Genomic DNA, 19,110 nt, shown 5'->3' with positions numbered 1-19,110 from the left:
ATGTTAATATTTTTCTAATGTGATTTTTTTTTTCTTTATCCTACTTCTCTTCATAGAATATACAAGGCAGAGAAATAAAACAAGATCCAGGAGAATAGTGTTCTTGATTTAGACCTGTTAGATCAATAGATCTGGTTACTTTCTCATGCAAACTAATATAACTCTTCTTGACACTAAAAGAATTACTTCCATCTTGCATCAGTTAAAATGAGCGCAGAATCTGGCCAATACCACTGAAATATCCCTGAAATTAATTATTTATGTATTGACATATGCCTTCGACTCCTAAGATTTTTTTTACCATATACTATTCATAGTACTCCACACAGCTAAAGGCTACATTTTTATGTATTTTTTTTCTTATCTGATTTATAGTGGCCTTTGGCAATTCTATAACATACAAATAGCCTGTTACATGATGCTGTGGTGAATAATCAGCATTTAATGGTCAATAAATCATTGAGACCAAAACACTTTCTATTATTACTAAAAATATGACAGGAGTCATAAAATAATTAAACTAGGCTTTCCTTCAAACACTTAAGTGGCAGTGGGCTCCCAGCGCATTTTTACTCTCTTGGCCTTCATACTTCCTTTTGAAAAGAATGACTCCAACCTAACTTAATCTAAAGCAGTGGATTATACTCCACTTGTATGCATACCCAGTAAGCTTCCTGTTCCAATTTGTTGCTTCTTGCTTACACTGTACCAAACTCTGCTTATCTGCATGTCTGTTAAGTACATGAACAATTTAAGTGCTCCCCGCTGCTCCCTCCACTTTTTTCAGCCCTGCTCTCTGCTTTTGTAACAGTGTGCTCTGGTTAATTGCATACTAAACGTAACTCTGCCTCATAGTTTCATAGTGCTTAGGGTCGGAACGGACCTAAACTGATCACCAGGTCTGACCCCCTGCCCCAGGCAGGAACAAGTGCCAGGATCATAACACGCCAGCCAAATATCTGTTCAGCCTCCTCTTGAAGACCCCCAAGGTAGAACAGAGCACCACCTCTCTTGGGAGGCCATTGCAGAGCCTGGCAGCCCTAACTGTAAAGTAATCTGTCCTGATGTCCAGCCTGAACCTTCTCTCTCAACAATTTGTGGCCGTTATTCCTCGTAATACCTGGTGGTGTCTGGAGGAACAGAGCCTCCCACAACTCCTGCTGGTCCCCCCAGTGAGTTTGTAAACGATCACCAGATCCCCTCTCAGCCTTCACTTGTGGCGACTGAATAGATTCAGGCCCTTTAGCCTCTCTTCATAGGGCCTAACCTGCTGCCCGTTGACCATGCAAGTGGTCCTCCTCTGGACCCTCTCAATGCTAGCCACATCCCTTTTAAAGTGCTGCACTCAGAACTGGACACAGTACTCCAGCTGTGGCCTGACCAACTCCATACAGATGGGAAGAATCACTGCCCTGGACCTGCTTGTAATGCATCTGTAGCTGCACAACAAGGTACGGTTAGCCTTACTGACTGCTTCCTCACATTGGTGGCTCATGTTCATCCTGGAGTCAGCAATGACTCCAAGATCCCTTTCTGCCACTGTGTTGACAAGAAGGGTGTTTCCCAGCTTATAGGTGTGTTGCTGCCTCCTTGCCCCACAACTTGCTGTCATCAGCAAATTTGGACAGCGTGTTTTCCACACCCACATCCAGATAGCTGATAAAGGAGTTGAACAGTACAGGCCCCAGGACCAAGCCCTGGGGGACTCCACTGCCCACATCCCTCCAGGTTGAAAACAACCTGTCCACCACCACTCTCTAGGTGCAACCATCTAGCCAATTTGCCACCCACCTGACTATGTAGGCATCAATGTCGAAGTCACGTGTATTTTTAGGAGAACGTTGTGGGATGCAGTATCACAGGCCGCCTTAAAGTCCAGGAAGACAACATCCACTTTTACGCCCTCGTCCAAGGACTTTGTGATCTGATCATGAAAGGAAACCAAGTTAAACAGGCAGGATCTGCCCTCTGTGAACCCATGTTGGTTGCCACTGTGCACTACCTCCCCTGCTGGGCTCTTGCAGATGTGCTCCTTGATAATTTTTTCAAAGGTCGCCCAAGGACTGGCCTATAATTGCCAGGGTCCTCCTTTCTCTCCTTGTAACTGGGGACAACTTTGACCCTTTTCCAATCCTCTGGTACCTGGCCAGAGCCCCACGAGCACTCATACAGCCGTGTCAGGGGCCCCGCTATGACCCCCACCAAGTCCCTCAGCACCCTCAGGTGAAGAGCATCTGGACCTACTGATTCATCCAGCCCCTCCAAAAGTTTCCTAACTAGGTCATCCCTGACCCTTGGGCATAGTGGTTTCTCCCCTGGGTCCATCCATAATTGTAGGGGGGGAAATGTCACAGTCCCTGTTTAGGAATATGGAGGCAAAGAATTCAATAAAGAGGCCAGCTTTTTTGTTTGCTGCAATCACTAGATTGCCAAGCCTCTCCTGTAGAGGCCCCACGTTACCCAGTGCCTTCTTTTTACTCCCTATGCATTTGAAAAAGGACTTTTTGTTATCCCTAATCCTGGTCACTAGTCCTAGCTCCATCTCTGCCTTGACCTTCCTAACAGCCTCCCTGCAATCATGAACAATGGAGGTGTAATCCTCTTTGGTGACAGCCCCTTGCTTCCACTGTTTGTACACCTCCTTTTTTTTCCCCTCAGGCATTCCTGTATGCCTTTGCTAAGCCATGGGGTTTTTTTAGCACTCCTGTCCCCCTTGGTGCACATTGGAACTGACTCCTTTTGAGCTCAGAGGATCATCTCCTTGAGGAACAACCACCCATCTTGGACTCCCATGTCACTGAAGCTCTGAGACTCCAATGCCCTCTTACTAATCTTAGTTCATTGAAGTAGGCCCTCCTGAAGTCGAGGACTTTTGCCTTACTGTTTGCTTTCACCTCCCTGCGCTGGATACTAAATTCCAGCAGACAATGATAACTGTCACCCAGGTGGTCGAGTACCTGCAGACCCCTCACCAGGTCATTGCCTGTGGCAAGGATGAAGTCCAGCAAGGCATTTCCCTTGGTGGGACTACGCACCTCCTGGGTTAGGTGGAGGGCCTGTATCCTGGCTAGGAACCTACGTGAGCAGTCAGACCTGGCTGACTGCTCCTCCCAGCAGATGTCTGGGTAGTTTAGGTCACCCATGACAACCACTTCCCTTGACTTTACAGCCTCCATGAGCCAACCTGAGAATTCCTGGTCCAGCTGGTCCCCCCTGGTGAGGCAGTCTGTAGTAGAAGTCCACTATCAAGCCCCTTTCCCCACGACCCCCTTGCATTGTTACCCCAGAGTGCCTCAGGTTTCCTTCCTTTAACCCCATCCTGATCATTGAGAATGTGTATTGCTCTTTGACATAGAGTAGAGAAAAAAAAGGTGTGTATGTAGCACTCTATCTCACTTGCATAGCCTGTAGCCGTCGATGTCTACTGCCCAGTCGTGGGTAGAATCCCACCAGGTCTCTGTGAGCCCCACTAGGTCTGGATTTTTGCTACCTGGCAGGAGGGTGAGTTCCTCCTGCTTATTCCCCATGCTTTGAGCATTTGTGTAGAGGCATTTGAGGCCTTCTGTAGGTGCATGTGCCGCCCGCTTGTTCCTAAGCCTGCCCTGGCCCCTGTCACTTACCTGGGTACTACCTGCACCTATTTATTTATAACTGTACTCCATTCACTGAACACAAAAAATAACAAATCTGATTACATACGCATCAGCCCTATTGTTTCTCTACAAGTTTGTGTACATACAGTCAAGCCATTACCTTTCTCTAAAAGTGCAAAATTTCAAGAAATTATATGAATAGAGGATAGCAAATAACAAGAATGCACTTTTTGTAGAAAACAGTGATGAAATTGATGCATCCTGACCAGAGATTTAAATCATGGTTTATTCTTTGATTTCCAAAAATTTGGCAACTGAAGAAAGTTTGATTTTAATTTTTTTATTCAAATTTGGTTTTCATGTTTACAATAAATAGCTTTTTTTTCAACTTAGGACACTCAAATACAGATTCTGCATTTCTTTAGATTTAAATTTTACATATTTTGGTTTACTAAAAATATACGTACCTGTGCTAGTATCTAATGCTTTCAGATTCCATCACACTGAAGTACTAGTATAAGTTACTAGATAATCACTTCAACCATCCCAGAAATGAAGGCACCTCCTGGGTGAAACAATGTGGTAGCTTTTCAGGAGTGCACATTAATGTTATGTAGCAATACAAGGAAGAAACTGGTGAATGCTCTACTTTCCACTCAATACAGTTGATCAGGTAGAAAGCGAAAAACCAGGTAGTGAAAATATTCTCAGCAAACTCACAAATAACCTGACTGTGTCCATGCAAGCTTTGGGGTCCTCACTTTCTCTTCTTTATACTTTCTTTAATAATTATGTATAGGGACTTACTGAATTCAAGGCAGCAGTGGCAGCTGCAGCTACTGCTGCCCTGCCCCGATTTTGTGTATAGAACTTGGGACCCAGGCAACTATTTTGTGGGTGGAGCATGACAGCCCTGCCTTCCCCCCAGGTGCCTCTGATTGGACAAGGAGCCCTGGTGGCTTCACTCCTCACCACTGATTGGCTGGAAGGGCTGCCTGTTATATGGCCCCACACCACCTCTGATTGATGGCATGGGGCGGGGCTACATAGCAAGCAGCTCCTGCAGCCAATTGGTGGTGGGGTGGCAGCTATCTTGCTGGCAGTCCTTTGAGCAGGCAGTCCCCTCCCCTCTTCCATGATCTGATGGACTGCCAGCTCCTAGGGAGCCCACATTTTATTTTCTGTAAGTTTGGGGGTGTTAGAATTGCACAGCTGCAATCTTGTCCTTGATAAGAGAAGCCGCTGCCTGAGACTATCTCTCTCCTCCTCACACTTTCACATGCTGATTACAGAAACCAGTTCAAACTGGAATTTAACTGCATAGCCTAAAGGAGTGAACTCTTGTAGTACTGAGCATGCTTAATTAGCTGTTACATATTTACCTCTCTGCCCCCCCCACTCAAATAACTAATTATACTATACATACAATGTATGTAATGGTGTAATTACATGTATGTTCATATAATGTGGGAGTAAGATGCAAGAACTTCTGTATCTGTGCACGTGTTAAGGAGATTTGAGAAGCATAAAAGCCGCTTGCAAACGCAGTCAGTCGTCGGGAGCTGATTTGAGCACGTCTCCGCTCTGACCTTGCTTGCAAGCAAATAAACCCTTAAGTGCCAACTGATGTCTGTGTGTCTGTGATCTCTGCGTGCCTCCAGGGAACAAACCGCAGTTTGTGCAAGGGGGGGGTGGTTTCCCCTGTGGATTTTGTTGGCATTGCCAACTGTTGTGGTTAATGCTGGATTTCACAAAATTGCAATGTTGCTAGGTCCCTAATTATGTATGTGGCTATCAGTGGAGATGTTTAAGTTGCTTATGAACAGTTAGAATACATTTCTTGCCTTAAAGTTAAAAAAAAAAGTATCAAAGCAGGTGTTTAGTTGACTATTAAAAGTAATGTTGTGTGTTCTTACAGCTATACTGAAAGTGGTGATTCACAGCTGTGGGCACTTTAATTTTGTAAAGCTGGCCATTTCTCACTTTCTAGTGCATGGTGCTCTGGTACTGAGAGTGCACTAAATTTGTTGCTTATTCTGTGTGGTGGGCGAATAAAAACTTTTACTGGGATCCCACTTGTTAGCAGGAAGAAATTTACATTTTTATTGGATTCTTGCCTCTCAGTGTAAGAAATTTGCATATCACTTGATTTCCAAATTTGTGCCATAAGTGCATCTGCTTATCTGTCATGCAGATAGTATTTGAATTGATGTTATATATCTATATACATATGTATTTTTATTAGGTGGTACTTGGTGAAAATGAAATGAAGTCATCAAACCAAGGAAACTAAATTGCATCAACACTTCTTTTCACAGTAGATGGGAGAGAACATTTTAAAACACAAACATTTCATAGTTTCATAGTTGATAGGGTTGGAAGAGACCTGAGCAGATCATCAAGTCCGACCCCCTGCTATGACTGGTGTCAAACGAGCCCAGCAAGGTTTTCATCCAGCTTCCTCTTAAAGATCCCCAGGGTAGGAGCCAGCACCACTTCGCTTGGAAGTTGGTTCCAGACCCTAGTCACCCTGACCGTGAAGTAGCACCTCCTGATGTCTAATCTGAATTTACCCTCTACCAGCTTGTGACTGTTATTTCTAGTCACTCCTGGTAGCGCTCAGGGGAACAGGGACTCCCCCAGGGCCTGCTGGTCCCCTCTAACTAGTTTGTAAATGGCCACTAGATCCTCCCTCAGCCTTCTCTTGTGGAGGCTGAACAAGTTCAGGTCCCGTAGCCTCTCCTTGTAGGGCCTGCCCTGCTGCCCCCGATCATGCGAGTGGCACTCCTCTGGACCCTCTCCATGTTGTCCACATCCCTCCTGAAGTGCGGCGCCCAGAACTGGACGCAATACTCCAGCTGCAGCCTGACCAGTGCCGCATAGAGGGGGAGGATCACCTCCTTGGACCTGCTCGAGACGCATCTGTGGATGCATGACAAGGTATGGTTGGCCTTCCTGACCTTGTCCCCACACTGTCAGCCCATGTTCATTTTGGCCACAATGATGACTCCAAGATCGTTTTCTGCTTCTGTACTGATGAGAAGGGAGTTCCCCAGCCTGTAGGTATGGTGCTGGTTCTTCCTCCCCAGGTGCAGCACCTTGCACTTGTCATTTACGTAGCAGAAAGGCTCATTTTTTCTGTAAACCAAAATAAGCCAAGCTGTTGCTCAGAATTAGTTAAATTGGGAAGATAAATAGGGTGATCTTGTGAACTTGTTCAACTGAAATGTGCATTATTCTTGGTTTTCTTTTAAAACGTTGAAAAGTGAGATTTGTTTTTACACAGGAACCTTTAGCTCTGTGCATTATATATTAAATGTTTTTTTGATATTTTTGTAGCATATTAAATCTCCATGTCTTACATTAGAATGAACTGTTATAATGAATAAAGTTTTGATAAAAAACCTGGCTATCATTCCATTTTTATAAGACCTAACTGCTCTTAAGCCTTCAGAATTGCTCAGATGCTGACTCCACATGTTAACAATCTTGAATGGTTGCTTGAACATCATGCAACTGGTAATCTGAACTTCCTTTTAAAATATAAAATATTTTATATACATTAAATATATATACTTCATTTTTACTTGATTTGTCATAAGAGTCTTATAATAAGTTAACAACTACGCAAAATCTATTTGGTCATTATCATTGTAAAATATTCTGTGATTTAACTGAGAATCATTGGTCAGCTGCTGTTAAACCACAACTAAACATATTACTATGTGAGTTACTTGTTTAATTTTTGGAAAGTAATACATCAAGATATTTGTGCTAATCTCTAGGAATTCAGATTGAAAACCAAATTATGCAAGATCCAAAAGTTTTTGGAATTTGTAGTTCGGGAGTCTAGATGTACAAATGCATGCATATGAGTTACTGAGTTCTGTTGGACTAATTGGGGCAAGTCACTTTTGTTTACTTGGTCATTGGTTAACTTGCAGCTGAGTCTTTCCAACTGGGGGACAGGTGTATCTACTGAGGACTGACTACCTCCTGTACTTTGAGTTTAACTAGTGTTAACTATGGTGAGAATGCGTGTAACAATATAATAATGCATGTCAAAAACAGTTGATTGGATTTTACTTCAGACTTCCAGAGAAAAGTCAACGCTAAGCACTATATTTTTCAGTCCAGATGGACAGTTTTTCTATAGCTTATGAATGACTAAAGATAAATAGTTGTTTTTATATTCTTCTCTGTGGCTTTAACTGCTGTGTGAATTATCTAACAAAATTTGTGGGTTTAATATGGCAAAAACTTCAGATCTAACGATATACTTGCAGAGTTGATATTTGTGTTGGTAACTTACCAAAATGTTTTTCTTCTTTGCAGTTACCCGTGGAGTTTTCCTTTTAGATAAAGGCCTACAGAAAAGAGGATATGTTGAGCTTTTTCAGAAAAAACCAGGACACCAAAAAGGTTTCTGTACCAGAAAGAGAAGTAGATGGATTTGTTTTTGTGGGTGAGTAATTGTAATGTAATATTGCTTTATAAGATATTTAACTTTAACATGTCACTTAATTTTTAGAAAAAAATGTGTAAAACTGAATAAGAAACTAGAAACTGGCTCTTGATGGATAAGGAAAAAATGTTAAAAAATGTAGTGAAAATGTGCATGCATTTTCTAGATTTTTAAGTAGGACAATACAAACTGATTTCATTCATTGCGAGTGAGAGAAGCATGGATGTTTAAAGACCAAGTAAGTTAAAAAGTAAGGCTCTTGTCTTGAGTAGACGGGGGAAATTAAATTTGTGGTGTTCAGAAATGGAACTATTATTTTCTTCCCACAACAAAGGTGAAAATAAGTTTCTTATAAGTTTGCCCATTTTTACTAAGATTTGCTAAACGTTGTTTTTAGTGGGAAAGTATTTAGTATTTTTTCACAGTTTTATAAGTGGATTGTATGTGAAAAAGTAAAGATGTTATTTTTATGGTTCAACTAATTCCTCTAATTTATGGCAATTATCATCTCTCGTAAGTATCTTTATGCTTCCATTGTCTTGATTTGTTGATTTATTTGTCAGGGATCTTTTATTATGCTGTAAATAAATCTGATTTCCCCCCTTCTGTCCTCCCTCCACAATACTGAGTCTCACTATTTCAGTGACAGTGGAAGCATTTAAGAAGCTTCTTTCATTTTTTGTGGGTTCTACCAATTTTGAGAAATGTTTCCATATGTGTAATGGGCCTTACCACTGGAACTTTAAACAACTCTTGTAGCACAAGAAAACATTTAAATGAATTCACTGTAGCAACAGCTTCACAAACAACTGTTTGTCCTCCTTTCCAATAGATGTCCCAAATACTTGCCAGTTATTTTAACGCATCTTGTTTCAAATATCAAGTATTACAAAAGTGAAACTCAGTTTAACAGTTACCTTCTTACTGAGCTTACTTCCTCTGTGTTTGGTTTGTGTGTTAGTTTTGAGGGCTGAAATCCGTTCATATTGACACTTATTTTCATCTCATCAAAAGTTTTGAGGACTACTTAGAAATATTATCTATACAGTGAGATCGCTCTCAGTGTAATGACTGAAATATTCTCCAAAATACCCTAACATGACACACAAATCTTGGTAGCTGTAATTTAGAATTGAGTCTCATGCCTTTTTTGAGGTGCCTTCAGTAGACTGCTGCTGTTTTGGCCCTTTGTATTAAGCTAGTTTCTTGAATAGTTTTCCAGAACTATTGGGTGTATTTCACCTCTTCCCTAAAGATCACTATTTTCAACCTCTTTCACACTTCAATACAGTAGGTAGCTTAAATGTCAGAAAATACTTCTTTGCACAAGATACTTAAAACTAATGCAAGATCCATGGTTGGTCTTTTCTGGCCTCAGAGCTATTGGCAGTTCTTGCATCTAGCCATAGCTAGATTTATATTTCCAGTAGGTGCCCGACTCTTTCAGTTTGAAAGCAAAAAAACCCGTTGATCATATGAATACGGTGTAGGTTGTACCTATGTTGGTCTAAGGACGTAGGTAGACAAGGTTCTTTGGGTAAATCCAATATCTTTTATTAGACCAATTCATAATTAGAAAAAATCTTCTTTGCAAGCTTTCAGGTACAATTACCCTTCATCATGCAGAGGAAACACCTGTGGATGGTCTGCGTTCTTCTTGGATGAAGTAGTAAAGCAGCCAGAGCAGATGCTTTACTGTTTCATCCAGAAAGAGCACAGACCATCTGCAGATACTTCCTCTGCCTGATGAAGGGTAATTGTATCTGAAAGCTTGTAAAGAAGAATTTTTCCAACTATTTGAGTTGATCTAATAAAAGATGCTGGATTTTCCCAGAGAACCTTGTCTGCCTTGATCATATGAAGACATTTGACAGTGGAGAATCTTATGGACCTGTGCAAAAAATTCAAGAAGAGTTCTTATTCCCTGTCTCAGCAATCCCTTGGAAAGGCCATGAAAGAAGTTATGCATCTCAAGATAAGAGCATTGTAATCTGCCCTTTGTCCTGTTTCTAGCCTGAAAGAATTGAGGTCAAGGCATTTCCACCATCTCCCCTCAGACTCAGAGATTTCAAAAGTGTGACTACAGGGGACTTCATCTACTGTTCCCAGACACAAATGTTGATTGCCAGGTGCTGTGTCTAAGTGCTAGACAAAGGTGTCAGTAGCCAAGGTCCAGTGCAGCAGTCACCACTATAAGCTGCCAATTTTGTTGGTGTTGGGCAGCTTGTATATGTTGCAACAGGCTAGACAAGCTTTCTCTGACGGCTGCTGCTAGGTGCTGCCTCCAGGTCATATTGGGGCATGTGGTGATGATACTGGCATGAAAGGCTCTGAATACAGGCGTCCATTAGGAATTTGTGTGTTTCAAGTCAACAACTTGGAGCAGAGTCTTGAAGTTTTAAAGTTTTAAGCTTGAAGCTTTAATTTTTTTCTAGCTGAGGAGGTTGTCAGGTTTGATATCCTTTGTTGGATCTTTGGTGTGCATAGACAGAAAAAGGTTTATCTTCAGTGTTTACTTCATTTGTGGGTGTCCATATTATAAGGATGATCCTTCTTTTCATCCTGGAGTTGGATGACTATGTGAGAATCCCATTGTAACAGAGCTGTGGATCACAGCATGAAGTACAGGAAACTTTATCTGTGCTTGCCTGAAAAAAATCTTTCTTTGACTAATAAGGTCCATTAATCTGGCTAAACCTAGAGATAAAAGGGATCACGCGAGAGCAGAGATGAAAACTGACATCAAGGACTTTAAATTTCTCCAAAGGATAACACACCTACAGTAGTCTGCCATGGGAGAACATATTTTCTTCTTAGAGTATATTTAACACAAACTCTAATTAGGAAGTATATTTGAATTATCTTGGCTGCGAAAGTTATTTCAGTTGGTAGAGACTTGGGTGGTAGGCTTACTGACAGGTCTGGTTCTACTCTCGAGCTGTACTAAGACTGAATTATTTATTGTAATGTGTGGGGATATTTTTACCAACCCCTCACCCCAAACAAAACAAAACAAAGTGTATTTTAATGTGAAGTCATAGAGAAGTACAGTGCTGTCTCGTACTGTAATCTTTAGGTTGCAACCCAGTGACCTTATCTTACGTGCCTACATTGGTTGCTCTTGCCTCTTTGAAACTTTGGTCTCTATTCCATGTAACAATGGCATTTTTCTTCTTGCCTATTACCTTTTTTTTGTCTAAAAAGTAAATAACTGACTGATAATCTGCTAATCCCAATGTATCGTTGTCTGAGAATTTCTAAAAATAACCACATAAATGTAATTCTCCATATACTGATTTCTCCAGCTAAGAGATTTATGTTCCTGTTTGAGGTTTTATGATGGTACCTTAGTGATATAAATGTATTTTCTGGTTTTTGGTTTCACATGTTGAATTGCTATATCTTCTGCAATTGGCCATTCTGTATGAAGGCTGTTTGTGGGGAAAAAATCTCTAGGGGATAGAGAGTAAGTGTTGGATCCTTAATCTTCACCTTTTTGCTTCTGAGAATCTTAACAGTTTTTTCTTACTACCTCCTTTCCCAGGACTCTTATGGAAAAGATTTGATTTGGTTGCATAAGGAGCTGAGGCTGATGTCACCTACCTGGATTTTAAGAAGGCCTTTGACAGTTTCACATCCTATTCTCATAGTGAAGCTAGCAGGCTGTGGAGTGGATGCTTACACAGTCAGGTGTGCACACAGTTGGGTGGCCAGCTAGCTTGGAGACTGTATGCAGAGAGTGGTGGTGAATGGGTCGTTCTTGGACTGGGCAGTGACGTCCCGCAGGGTTCAGTCCTTGGACTGGTGTTATTTAATATCCTCATCAGCGATTTGGATGAGGGTGTGGAGAGCACCCTCTCCGAGTTTGCAGATGATACCAAGTTATGGGGCAGAGTTAAGACACCAGAGGGCAGGGAACAGATGTAAGCCGATCTGGACAGGTTGGATCAGTTGGCAGAATGAAATAGGATGCAATTCAACAAAGATAAATGCAAGGTACTCCACCTAAGGAGGAGGAATCCCCAGCACACCTATAGGTTGGGGGATGACCTCAGCAGCTCAGTGGATGAGAGGGATCTTGAAGTCATAGTTGACTCCAAGATGGACATGAGCTGGCAGTGTAATGGAGCCATCAACAAGGCCAATCGCACCTTGTGCATTAGCAGATGCATGGCCAACAGATCGAGGGAGGTGACGCTCCCCCTCTGTGCGGCATTGTTCAGGCTACAGTTGGAGTACTGCGTCCAGTTTTGGGCACCGGACTTCAAGAGGGTCATGGAGAATCTGGAGAGGGTTCAGAGGAGGGCCACTCAGGTGATTAGTGGCCTCCATGAAAGACCCTACGAGTGGAGGTTGAGGGATCTGGATCTCTTCAGCCTTCACAAGAAAAGTCTGAGGGGAGACCTTGTAACCATCTATAAGTTTATCAAGGGAGGACAACAGGGAATTAGAGATGTGCTATTTACCAGAGCACCCCTAGGAGTAACTAGGAATAATGGGTACAAACTAGTGGAGAACAGATTAAGGTTAGCTATTAAGAAGAAATTTTTTATAGTAAGGGTAGCCAGAATCTGGAATGGGCTTCCAAGAGATGTGGTACTATTACCTAACTTGGAGGTCTTCAAGAGGAGGCTTGATAGACAACTGGCTGGGGTCATATGACCTCGGTCCTCTTTTCTGCCAGGGGCAGGGGTTCGTACACAATAATCTATTGTGGTCCCTTCCGACTCTAAAATCTATGAATCTGTGAACCTATAAAGATTTACTGTAGAGAAAAATCCCAATATATCACACAATTTCACTAATATTTGCGATTTCAGTACGTGAATTAAAATTTTAACGTAGAAAAATATGCTAAAATGTTTTAAACTGAAACAGGAAAAACAAAACTTTGCATCATCATAATGGAAAAATGATTTCTTTTAATTTGTGGATAAATCATAGTTGAGGTCTGGAAGCCAAGAGAACAGAATTTTAACCATTAGCCCTCAATATTCTCTCTAACCTCATTTTTTAATATTGAAAATCACACTATATTTTTGCTTAACTAGTTTCTTTCATAGGCTTCACTCATCTGTCTTGTGCTACAGCAAAAATGACTGTAATAGCTCTAGTTGCAACACAGTTGTAACAGAAGGGGGTTTACAGGATATAAAGTATGCTTTCATTTTCTTTTAAAAAAAGAATGAGTATAACGGGGTAGTCTGGCCCTTTAAAGGGGAGCACACAGCTTATTTATGGAAGTGAATTGTGAACAATTAGCTACTCAGGGAGTGCCCCCTGCTGTGGCTAAAAATCCAGGGGGGACAGCAGAGAGAGTTGAGCTAGGGGGAAGGTGTGGTTTGCAGGCAGGAGGTAGACTGGAACCCAGAAAAAACTTCATACCAGGCAGGGTCAGAGCAGGAAAAAAAAGGAAGTCATTTCTGCTGCCTGGAGAAAGGTGTAAGAAGGGGGTATGAGGAATCAGAACTCGTGGTACAGGTGATATCTTTTATTAGACCAACTAAACTCTTGCAAAAAAAATGATTTAAGGGGGTACGAGTTTTGGTTGGGTGTTTTGTTTGAGCAAGGGCTGGTGTGCTTTCACACTGGTGTGCTCTTGAGGTCTCTCTCTCTTTGAGAACTGAAGTAGTGGCAGAGTAAAAGAGACACCTAGAAGTAAGGTACATATTTTACCCGTTAACCAAAAGGGGGTTATCCTGTCTTTTGTGGTTCAGGTGGTCAATTTTGGTGATTGATGAAGGGAGTAGACACAGTTTCCATCCCTAGAAGTTTTGAGAGCAAGTTAGACACCAGCTTGATTCAGGTGGCTTAGTCAAGGATGATTGTGCCTTGAGCCAGTGACATAAGCAGAGCTGGTTCCCTGGGAAAACCCCGCAGGGGAAGAGAGAGGCTGTATTCCAAGACCATGGCGAAGCTATGGGGGTCACATGGTTATGGTGAGAGAGGAGGTGAGATGTAGCTATGCCTTAGCGGCTGCAGCTCCTACTGCCAGTGCATGCTCTGTCCACCCTAGCTGTTGCTCTTAAAGCAGCAGCACTTGGGAACTGTTTTGAAGCTCCCAGCATGGGTAAGCTTTGGCACTGCTCTTGTTTCTGGGGTGCAGATTTTGTGGTGGTGGAGGGCTATTTGGGTGCCCCCTCCTAACTTGGCACCTGGGGTAGGTGCCCCTAGTTATACTGTTGTCTTGAGCAGAGAGTTGAACTAGATGACTTCTGGAGGTCCCTTCCAGCCCTACTTTTCTAGGTTTCTCTGTCCAGATAACAGCAGTAGTCACAAAGACCTCTGCTTGGCAAAGAGGACTTTTTCAGTAGTTACCTTCTCACAGGTATACTTCCTTTGCAAAAATCCGCTGTAAAGGAGTCAGTGTGAGTGTTGCGGGGGGGGAGGGTTGAATTCAAAGAGCAATTACTTTGTATGTCAGAGAATAGAACTGTTTGCTCACTATTTTTGCGCAAACTATGACACTGGAAACTGAAAAAATGTTATTCACAATGCTGATGTGCAAGGTTCCTAATGCCTTATTGCACTTGGCTGCCTGTTTTCCTTCTTCTTTTCTCCTAACAGCTGTAAAGGGGAAGGGATGCTTGAGTTGACCATCTTCCTGAAGACAGCAGTTCATTTTTCCTTTCTGAAAGGTCTCTTCGGCTGCTGCTGTTTCTACCCACATTCCACTCTAGCCGGCATCGTGGATTAAGGCAGTGGGGGTTTTTTCCACAGGTGTGTGTGTTACTGAGTGAACTGAATGGGCAGCCCTTATTTTGGAAGTAGTTCAACTGTTGTAAGAAATAAAGAATTTCTTACAAAATGTGAAAAATAGTACTCAGAAAAGAGGTGGGTGATTCCAGAGAGGAATCAGTGCCAACATGGCATTAGCTGTGACCATGGTGAGTGAGGTCGGGGAGAAACTTAAAATCCTGAAACAAAATAGCACTACGGTCTTCCTTCCCATGCCTGTGCATACTAAACTGAAACTCATGGGTGCAGCAGCGTCTTCTTAGGGTCTTGAATTTAGCAAGATGCAAGGAAAAGCTTGGGATATTGTTTATTATCCAAATATGTGTCCAGCCATTAAAGTTTGCAGATTTTGGAAGAGAAAAACTGTATTACTACGAGATTTCATAGATTTCATAGACATTAGGGCTGGAAGGGACCTCGGGAGATCATCGAGTCCAGCCCCCTGCCCAAAGGGCAGGAAGTCAGCTGGGGTCATAGGATCCCAGCAAGATAAGCATCCAGTTTACTCTTGAAGGTGTTCAATGTAGGTGCTTGAACCACCTCCACTGGCAGACTGTTCCAGACCTTGGGGGCTCGGACAGTAAAGAAATTCTTCCTTATGTCCAGCCTGAAACGGTCTTGCAGGAGTTTGTGACCGTTCGACCTCGTCATCCCTTGGGGCGCTCTGGTGAACAAACGTTCCCCCAGGTCCTGGTGGTCACCCTTGATAAACTTATAGGTGGCCATCAGATCACCCCTGAGCCTACGCTTTTCCAGGCTAAAGAGTCCCATGGCTCTCAGCCTGTCATCATAAGATCTGTTTTCCTGACCTCTGATCATGCGCGTGGCTCCCCTCTGAACTCTCTCAAGCTTCTCCACATCCTTTTTGAATTGTGGAGCCCAAAACTGGACGCAGTACTCCAGCTGCGGCCTCACCAAGGCCGAGTACAAGGGGAGAATGACGTCCCGGGATTTGCTCGAGAAGCATCTATGGATGCAAGCCAGCATTTTGGTCGCTTTACTAGCCACAGCATCGCATTGCAGGCTCATGTTCATCTTGTGGTCAATGATGACCCCCAAGTCTCTTTCTTCTGTAGTGCTATCCAACGTAGCACTGCCGAGCCTATAAGGAAGCTGCAGGTTTTTCCTCCCAAGGTGGAGAACCTTGCATTTTTCAGTGTTAAACACCATGAGGTTCTCGTCTGCCCATTTGCTGAGCTTGTCCATGTCAGCCTGGATCACCCGCCTATCTTCTGGCGTGGATGCTTTGCCCCAAAGTTTGGTGTCCTCGGCGAACCTGGCCAGTCCACTCCTGACTCTAATGTCCACATCATTAATGAAGATGTTGAACAGTATGGGTCCAAGGACAGAGCCTTGAGGGACCCCACTGGTCACAGGGCACCAGGATGAGTGACTGCCATCAATTACAACCCTCTGGGTCCGACCACGGAGCCAGTTTCCCAGCCAGCGGATCGTGGTGAAGCCAAGGCCACAACTGGCCAGTTTGGCCAAGAGGTGATCATGGGATACCAGATCAAAGGCTTTTTTGAAGTCAAGATATATGACATCAATCTCTTCTGCCTTGTCCAGGTGATAGGTCACCTGGTCATAGAAGGAAATGAGATTGGTCAAACAAGACCTACCCACAACAAACCCGTACTGGCTATCCCTTAGGATGTTAGCCTGGGCCAGTCCCTCAAGGATGGCCTCCTTAAGAAACTTTTCTAAGATCTTCCCCAGGATAGAAGTCAGGCTAATGGGCCTGTAGTTAGCCGGATCCACTCTCCTCCCATTCTTGAAGGTCGGCACCACATTGGCTTTCTTCCAGTCTTAGGGCACTACGCCAGAGCACCAGGAGTTTTCAAAGATCCGTGCCAGGGGCTGGGCTATGACGCTCGCCAGCTCCTTGAGTACCCTGGGGTGCAGATTGTCAGGGCCAGCTGACTTGAAGATATCCAGCTTCTCAAGGTGTTCCTTTACGAGGTCAGCATTTATGGAGGGTAGGGGATCCCCATCACCTGGATCTCCCTGTCCCATAGCAGGCAAGGGCGTCCCATGAGGAGTGAGGCCTTCATGGGGAACCTGTTACCTCATGTTTATCTACTGTTGAGAGCTTTTTTCTTTTTTCTGAAGTGGTTTGGGACATGTTAGTTGACTCATTTAATATATCTGAGAGTCAGATTCAGTATTGGTATAACCATATTACATAGTTCTTTTGAAGCATTGGTATTCTGACATGCAACTGCTGCACTGTTTGTGGTGAGATGCAGAAGAGATTGAGTGTTTAGATTTTTGCTAATTGAAATTGTGTCAAAAATGTGATAAAAGCTCTTCAGTTGTCTCAGATTCTTTAAAACAGGGAAACAAGTAGCATAATTCATTTTTTCATTCCTAAAACTTTGATTTTTCTTTTTTTTGTCCATTTCTTTTTTGCTGTCATAAGTTTGTTTACATGTTATTGTTCTACATTTTTGTACACCTTTAACTTTCAACTTTTGGGTATATAAAATGTTGGAGTAATGTGTGTAGCAGAGGAAGAAATGGGTGCACTACAAATCACAATTAGTGAAGCTATGTAATAATCCCTGGTAGATAAAGCATAATAAACACTTTGCAGTGTTTACTGATTTGGGGCCATTGAATACAGTGCAGGCAAATGAAAAATAGTTGATTATATTAAATAAATTTGGGTAAGTATTCTGTAGCATGTGGTTAAAATCGCCATTAAGGATTGGACCTTATTTTTCAGGAAAAAAAGTACACTATACCTGTTTAAAATGCATACATTTTTCATTGACAAATTCTTAGAAATATATTTTGTATTATTATTTTTCCTCATACCAGCATATTGTGAGGAAGACTGTTCCACATGTTGGTTCTCTCTCAGAATTGTTCTCCGTTTGCAATGTAATGGATTACCTGCCCATGTTTGTAAAACTGAATGTGTAAGTCCCATTTTGTATATACCTGGAAGAGGAAAGCAGAGAGCATTCCAAGTGCCTGTTGCTGCTGTTTATTTTTTAGGACTTGCTAATATATACAGTGGAATCATGTAGGTGCCTCTTTTATTTTCTATTAGCATTTCATTAAAGGGGCTCTAAGGAATGCTAATAAACAAGCTTCTAGCATGCTGCATTGTTGTTGTTAAAGCAAAAATATAGTGAACTCATTGGGCAGTCTGCCACTTTGGATGAGAGAAGTGGCATCTCAAGCTTATTCACCACGTTCTGCATCAATAAAGCAGCAGTACTCACAAAGTAGTTCACGTATGTAATTGCTACATGTTCTCGCGTTCCCCAAGAAAAACTTAAAACCTCTTAGATTAATAGATTATCTGAAGAATATTTGTCAGAGCATTTGTCAGTGCAAAATGTGGTTTTAAAAAGGAAAGTGACAGTAGATGATATTATCATCTGATGTAAAATTAACCAACATCTAAAAAGCAATTTCTTTCTCCTTCTAATGTACCCACATATTAAATTTGTAACAGAGCTAATAGTGTAATTCTATAGTGCGAGTTTGCTAAGGAGGAGACAGACAAGAAAGAAACAACCCTCTTCTGTGTCATCTATTTCCAGTCGCAGGAGGAGGCAATCGCTACCCATTCATTCAGTAATGAAGCCAAAATCATCCTCTTGGGTACTTTTAAAAAAAACCAACACAAAAACAAAGTGCAGTTTGCACATGTATCACTAGGTGGTGATTTTCCTTGTGTTCTGCTGCTGCTGTAAAAATCAGTCAAGTTCAGGATAGCAGTAATTATCAGTATACAGTGATTAAAACATACCATCTAATGGTAATGATTTTTTTCCAGAGGCTAACATCACATTTAACAGTGTATCAGCACTTTAAACTAGCAAAAATAATGAAGTTTGAAACATTGGCAGTAGTCCATTAGTAATCTCTTCCTAAGTGATCTATTGAGACCTATGTGAGATCTATATAGAACAAAGAAATGAATTTGCATATTTAACAACACTATAAAAACACGAATAATTAGGAGCATTAGCTTCGTGTTATATTAACATCCTTCAAAAGCACGTGTTGATTATTATCTGAAAACCAGTTTTAGTTGAGTGAATTCAGTCAGCATGCCTTATTCAGATTAAAGGAATTAGGTTACAGAAGAACTGAAATTCATTATTTTGCTGTCTAAGTAGGCATATATATTTTTTGAAGTAGGATATACGTTCAGTCCCCCTCCCCCTCTGTCACGTCATATGGTACAGGAAATAGATTTACATTTCACAGTAATTAACAACTGATTTGCTTTTCATATGCTTTTCATACATTTCTGAAGAAAACTGTTAGCATGCCAGCGTCCAAGAATATGCA

The 19,110-nt window shown here is 42.1% G+C and overlaps 1 protein-coding gene across 9 annotated transcripts in view; it reads left to right on the top strand.

Annotated features, from left to right (window-relative positions):
- UMAD1 (UBAP1-MVB12-associated (UMA) domain containing 1) overlaps positions 1-19,110 on the top strand; it is a 133,088-nt gene that overhangs the window by 8,063 nt on the left and 105,915 nt on the right. For 8 of the 9 annotated variants that reach the window (XM_090046953.1, XM_090046951.1, XM_090046957.1 and 5 more), the window contains one exon: positions 7,929-8,058. In XM_090046953.1, coding sequence (XP_089903079.1) covers positions 7,977-8,058 — 82 coding nt within the window. In that variant the 5' untranslated portion in view covers positions 7,929-7,976. Of the gene's footprint in view, positions 1-56; positions 6,534-7,928; positions 8,059-19,110 lie in introns of all 9 variants that reach the window. The other variant, XM_090046952.1, reaches the window with a different exon arrangement.

Source organism: Crocodylus siamensis, chromosome 5 (assembly GCF_052110815.1).
Source record: "Crocodylus siamensis isolate JL-2025a chromosome 5, ASM5211081v1, whole genome shotgun sequence".
Taxonomy (NCBI): Eukaryota; Metazoa; Chordata; order Crocodylia; family Crocodylidae; genus Crocodylus; species Crocodylus siamensis.
Note: the sequence above shows the minus strand (reverse complement) of the source record. Positions and strands in the feature narration are given on the sequence as shown.